Below are 6,715 nucleotides of genomic sequence, written 5' to 3'. Positions count from 1 at the left end.
TGTGTGTGTGTGTGTGTGTGTGTGTGTGTGTGTGTGTGTCTCCTTCAAGCCCTTTAAATGACTCATTTGCACAAACACAACCCGGACGCTGAGCATTTCTGGCAGCTTCTGAATTCATTAGTGGGAAAATAAAAGGTTGAAAATAAAACCTGCTTTAATTCCCCAAACCTTTTATACAAATGATCCACAACAAAATAATTAATTTCCTCTGAACTTTTTCACATCTCATCTCAAATTTAATTAAGTTTAATACGTTATCATTTAAGTTTAGATGAAACTGGTTCTGACAGGAACGAACTGGACAAACATGAAGTGTTGTTGGTATTAGTGCCTGCTGTGCTCAGCCACAGTGTGGTGTTCTGTGAACACTGTGAGAATAAGTTATTTGTTTAATGCAGAATCCTCCAAATAAAGTTGTGTCTGCTTTACTTGGCCCAAATAAAGCAGACACAAAGGGAGTCCGGTTTTTGAGTTTAGCCACTTTCTCACTCCCCAACAAAGTGGCGCCCAACGTGTCAACAATTGAAATAAAAATAAAAATAAATAAAAACCACACTGATTAATTATTAATTGTGCAACAATAGGCTCTCAAATATTTCAGATACTTTCTGGCCGTTATGGTCCCGAGCCCGGTCAGCACTGATACGGTTCTGAGGCGCTGAAGTGACCTGAGATTTGAGTTGTGGCCTTACTGAGTGTGACCTCGGCCTGCATGGGCATGGACAGAGCAGGGTGGTTGACCTCGCAGCTGAACAGGGCTTCGTTGTCCAGCTGTGGGTTGAGGCTCCAGGTCAGCATGGCTCTGGCCTCCATGGTGCCGTCACCCGCCACCTGCTGCCAGTGCTGGAAGTAGTAGAGCGGGTCGCTGCTCTGGACCCAGCGGGGAAACTCCCGGCTCACCACCGTCTCCGGGATGCCCTCCGTGGTCGACTCCAGCTTCAACCTGGATGCTTCCTCCCCGCCTCGCTCCAAGCTGTCCGTCTCATTCTCTCTAAGCTGGGTCACCTTCCCCGCTTGGTTCTGCAGGGACAGGGACTTCTGGATTTTGGTGTCGTCAACATCTCCTCTGGGAAGAACCTGGTTCACGCTCCGGTTTCTTTTGGAGGCTTTACTGTGATGTCCCATCAACGAAGAAGACCGAGCTGCTGGAAACACGTCAATGAGCTCACCGTCTCGTTTGAAGTAAACCTGGAAGGCAGAAGGTTTGGAAAAGTTAGAGACCTTTGGAAACGGATTGAGGATGTTTTCACACCTGGTTCTTTTGGACCCAAAACTTCATCATCTGCTCCACCTCCAGCTGCTGTGGCTCTGAGTCAAACCAACCTGTTCCCCTCCCGGCCTGTGGGGGCGCTGCACCAAGAACCACTGAAGGAAATTATACAAAAACCTCTGAAGACACTGAGAGCAACTTCTTTCTTCACCAGATGGAAACAAGATGGAGGCATCAGATTTTAGCTGTTGGAGGATTTCTCTTTAGTCTTTGGCTGACGACCAGGAGCCATTTCTCCTGCTAGCGCTGGGCTAGCACGTTTGTTTTGGTTGCATTTACCCAGAATGCCCTGCGCTGTAGACCACTTCCTGCTATTGGAGCGGTCTCTGGTCCACTTGGCGTTCACAAACCGAACCCAGACCCAGACCCAGAGTTTGATTAACATTCACACCAACCCAAGCGAACCGGACTTAGAGCAGCTGAACGGGGCTCTGAGCTGAAGATGGCTCCAGCTGCCCTATAGACAATATCTGGCAGCTGAATTCAAAAATGAAAACATTAAATAGGTTATTAGATTAATCTCTGTGAGAATAAGATTAGTTTATGTCGATCATAAATTATTTTGGAAAGCTGAATTTCTTTGCCACCAGATTTGATTCCATCACAAATGCAGCTGTTTGCTAATCCTCTGGTATTAATGCCGAATACTTTGGCAAAGAGGTCGCACAGGGTACAGACCACAGCCATAAATAGCTTTTTAATTTCAAACTTTCTATCTGCTTCAGGCTGCATTTCTGTGTGTGTTCGTTTCATATCAAATCCAGCTGTGAACTCATTACTACCAGCCAGGCTCTCATTTGCTCTGATGCGCTTTTCATTTCTCTCCACCATCATAAATAGATTGCAAACCGGATTCTTTTGGGATACAAGAATATCTGGGGAGAGATAACAACAGACGGATGCGTCTTACCGAGGGAGCCGGCTTTGCTCCAGTAACAATGCAAACCAGGGTGAAGTTCTTGGCCTCGTAACGGCTGAACGGAGCCGGGCTGTTGGCTGCCGCCACAGAAATAGACCTGGGAGGAACTGCAGGGAAAACACAAATATATTCACACACTGGAGGGGGTTTACCATACATTACAGGCTGAGAGACGAGACTGCGGTTCTCACCATCCCTACAACGCCGTCCAAAATGGCTGCCACCAGTTTAAGAGCTTTTTAATCTCTAACGTCTATTTGTGAGTTTTCCCTTGTAGATATTAGGTGAAAAGCTGAGAAGTTTGTTATTCAGTATGTTTGCTAATGGCTAGCCCTAACACGGAGTCCCAAAAAGGTTTTACTGGTTTTCTGACTTTCAACTGAAACATCAGTTTAGTCTGGGAGGCCATTTGCAAAGTTTCATGGATTACCAGCAGTAATTTGGGTTCAATTATTTAAAAAATGAACACAAGTTTACTTTTTTTGGTGTATGTATATTCATTTTCTGCATATTTTTACCAGGTTATTCATTCATTTATAAATGTCAGTTTCAGACTAAATATTTAAATAAGCCAATTATTTAATCTACAAACTGAATATTTAGTTAGTAAGCTAAATATTTAGCTCCAAACTAAATGTCCGATTAGCAAACTAATTAATTTGAAGCTAAATATTTAGCTTAAAATTAGCTTTAAACTGAATAGTTAGCATATTAACTAAATAATTAGCTAACTAATTAGTTAGTTTGAAGTTAATATTTAGTTGGCAAGGAAGTTATCAAACCAAATAGTTATCTAGCTGAATAGTTAATTTGAAGCTAAACATTTAGCTTTAAGCTGACTTGCTAGCTTGCTAACTAGATATTCAAAGCTAACTTCATGGTAAACTGCATGAATGAATCGGCAGGATCAGGTTCTGATGTCATTTCCTCCAACGTCGTCCATGTTCATCCTCACTAACTTCTGACATTACGCTGAAACAAAGTACATTTCACGCTGAACTGCTCTGACAAAATGTTATAACTTGCTGTTTATAAGAGACATGAAGGTTTTCCCTCATTTAAAAATGTGTGGCAGTAAAGATGAAATGAGCCGAACCGATAACGGAGAGCGTGACGCTGCCAGACGCTTCGATCAGCTGATCTCTGGATCCTTTGCTGTGGATCCCCACATGGCATTCATACAGACCGTCATCCTCCAGCTGCACCTCCGGGAGGCTGTTAGCAAGGAAAACAACCTGCTGTCACCGGACCAGGTTCAGCCTAACTTTAGGTTTTTGTTGTGTTAAATAATTATCCCTGTCAGCCATTCGCACCGTACTGTTGAGTGGTAAATCAGTTCCTCTCGTTTGTTTGTGTCCTCCATGTTGGAGAAACTCGTGTTGAAAACAGAATCGTAGGTGAAAATCTTCTGCTTGGCATTGCCTCCTTCAATTACCTGCAAAGAAAACCATTTAAAACAGAAATGCTGGTTCCACCTAAAAATGAGGAGTAAAACTGAAAACATTTTGTTTTCTGTCGTGAGAAAGAGAAGAAAGAGAAAGAGTTTTATTCAGGTTTCAGAATCTAGACGGAACTCACCATTTTATTCATGTGAACTGATGACTGGTGCGTTTAAACGTGAGTTGTTATTAATAATTTGGTCCACAGTGAATAATTTAGGATTAAAAACTATATATGAACTGATAATCAATGAATCAAGTTTATTTATAGCACATTTCAGTTCAAAGTGCTTTAGATCATAAAAATACAAAGTAATGAAAACAAAACACTGTCAGGAATTATGAAAACCAGAAGCTAACATTACAGTTTGATGAGTGGCATCATCAAAATCACGATGCCAAATATGTTGGTCAACGTTTAATTTATTACGGTTCATAAGCAGCTGGGCTTTTAGCCCTGATCTAAAGGAACTCAGAGTTTCGGGTGTTTTGCAGTTTTCTGGAAGTTTGTTCCAGATTTGTGGTGCATAGAAACTGAATGCTGAATGATTTGGTCATAGAAAAACTTCTCGTGTGGAACCAAAAGAGGAAGTTATTTCCTCACATGGGCTACTCTCATCTGTTACTTATTTAATTTGTGAAAACATTAAATGATCAAACTGAAGTTTGAAGGCAGAAATGTGATAAATTTCCACATCTCGTCCAAAACGTTGCAGTCCGTTTATGCTGCATGCTCACCTGAAACCACGCGATCTCTCTCAGGGTGCCGTCCGTCTGGAAGTTGCACTTTAACGTGATCGTGTCGCCGATGACGACAGGTGGGAGGGGATCCATGGAAACGATCAGGTAACCTGCAGGTGAGGACAAACAGGTGGGAAATCACCTGAGAGACTCAGGCACCACGTTGTCCAGTACATAACTTAAGGGTTAAATCTGACAAAAAGCAACAACAGATGATCATGATGCTGCCACCACCGTGTTTCAGTGTGGGTGTCTGGTTGCCGTGGTAATAAACTGTTGATTTTGAGTCAATGCCTTTCAGAACTCCTCCTCTGTCTCTCTGCTACGCTACAGCTACAAGATGTCTGTTTTCATTGGGAGTGAATCGATATCCAGCTCTCCACTTTGACCTTGGGAACAAAGGTCACCTTGCAGAGCAACGTGGCAGTCAGCCTCACCTCCGCTGCACCGGCCGCTGACGCATGACGTCACCGCGGCTGCAGATTATTTTCCTCCCATGTTTTTCCTCTTAATCCTCATAGAGCTTTTGATCCAAAGAGCCGGGCATTGCCCATCTCTGGCCTCTCCAGACACACAAACAATGTGGAAGAAAGATTAAAAAATTTCCAAACGAGGTCAAAGAGTTCCCAGCAACCTGCAAAAAAATTATTTACCCATAAAGACCATTTGGGAATCTGGAAGTAAAACATTAGGAACTGATACGTCTGATTTAAACAGGCAGACATGAGCTTCAGCTACAAACTTCACTGTATTTTAATGGGATTTTATACAGGAAAATTACACACCTGGAATCTGAAAAGTGCGGCTTGAGAGCTTTAGGATGGAGCTAAATCCAGGACAAAACTGAAATAAAGCTTTTTGGAGGTGGAAAACTGGGATGGAGGTTCAGCTTTCAGCAGGAGAACCATCATAAACATACAGCCTGAAATGCACTGGAAACGTTTACATTCATGTCATAGGATGGCCTAGTCAAAGTCAAAGCTAAGAAAGAATCTGTTGTAAAACTTGAAAATTGATGTTCACAGATGATTTCCATTCAGTCTGACTCAGCTGGAGCTCTTCTGTGTAGAAGACTGGGTAAAAATCTCAGATAAACCAGTGGAGAGAGACCCCAAAAAGATCACTACTGGTGAATAAAAATGTCCGCCACACATTTCAGATTTTGCTTAGTATTACTTTACATTAGTCTAGTACACAAAATCCTTGTAAGATGGGAAATGGTGAGTAACCAGGAGGTGTGATGAAGAAGAAGAGGTTTGGTCTGCAGGGCGGCCATATTGTCTCCTCATGTTACATCAGTGATCAAACAGAAGCAACAACCCATCCATCCACCCGTCCGTCCGTTCCTCTCATCCTGTTCCCGGGTCAGACAGTCATATGGTCTCTCCAGGGAGTTCTTGCTCCTGGTTCTCTTCCTGGATCAAATGGTGGCTCATGAGAGGCCCAAGAAGAACATTGACATGCTGAGAAGGTAGTTACTCCATCAGGGAGAGAATGCTGTCCCTCCAGGACCGACTCTGGACACCACTGCTCTAATGTCTCCTTTCAGTGTGGAGAACCAGCGGCTCCACATGGAGCCTCCTGTGGATGCAGGAGCTCTTCAACCTATCGCTAAGGCCGAGTCCAGCCTCCCTACGGAGGAAGCTCATCTCACCTGCTGGTTCTGTAAGAACCTCTGATCCTTCAGATGGTCGGGACATCTCATTAGAAGGCATTACTTTACTTAGTGAAGCTGTAAGGCCAAACGGATCAGAACCAGAAGATTCCCGATGAGATCCTGGACAGTGATCGTGTCTCTAGGGAGACGGGTGTCTGGGTTTTACGAGAGTCCAAGATCATGGGCAGAAAATCTGTGGACTCTGCTTGGGGATTAACATCCATGCACTTTGTGATTTCAACAGCCACAAGCATTTAATCACTTGAAAGTACAGATTACCATAAGCAATATGGCTCAGAGTCAGACAATGGACTCTTTATCCCCAAAGGAACATCTCCAAACGGAGTTAGGTAACCCACTAGAGAACAGTCCTGCTCTGATGGCACAAAGCTGTCTCCACACAAACCCGAACCATAAAGTCATCCAGATTAATTTATAATAAATCAAACACTAACATTTTTATCTAAGAAATACCCAGAAGCAGATTTGAATTTTCGCTGTAAAAGATTTAATCAAAGATGTGTTTTAATGTCACTTTGAGAAAAACGCCTGTGAACGTGACGTCAGGCTCTCCCGCCATGACGGACATCAATGGGCTCTTTGCACCTCAGCTTCCGCGTTCGGGGTAAAGCGGCTCGATTGTTTCCGATCCAATACAAATATCATTTACATTAGGTGCTTGCAGGGCT

General features: G+C 43.3%; 1 protein-coding gene across 1 annotated transcript in view; it reads right to left on the bottom strand.

Moving 5' to 3' along the window:
- The window catches only part of LOC103153470 (immunoglobulin superfamily member 21-like), a 12,791-nt gene that overhangs the window by 3,056 nt on the left and 3,020 nt on the right, over positions 1 to 6,715 (bottom strand). The window contains exons 2-6 of the mRNA XM_007574406.2: positions 4,367 to 4,479; positions 3,503 to 3,624; positions 3,286 to 3,404; positions 2,181 to 2,296; positions 693 to 1,188 (exon numbers count right to left, since the gene is read on the bottom strand). Coding sequence (XP_007574468.2) covers positions 693 to 1,188; positions 2,181 to 2,296; positions 3,286 to 3,404; positions 3,503 to 3,624; positions 4,367 to 4,479 — 966 coding nt within the window. The remainder of the gene's footprint in view (positions 1 to 692; positions 1,189 to 2,180; positions 2,297 to 3,285; positions 3,405 to 3,502; positions 3,625 to 4,366; positions 4,480 to 6,715) is intronic.

The sequence above is a fragment of the Poecilia formosa genome, unplaced genomic scaffold (assembly GCF_000485575.1).
Source record: "Poecilia formosa unplaced genomic scaffold, Poecilia_formosa-5.1.2 Scaffold351, whole genome shotgun sequence".
NCBI classification, from domain to species: domain Eukaryota; kingdom Metazoa; phylum Chordata; class Actinopteri; order Cyprinodontiformes; family Poeciliidae; genus Poecilia; species Poecilia formosa.
Note: the sequence above shows the minus strand (reverse complement) of the source record. Positions and strands in the feature narration are given on the sequence as shown.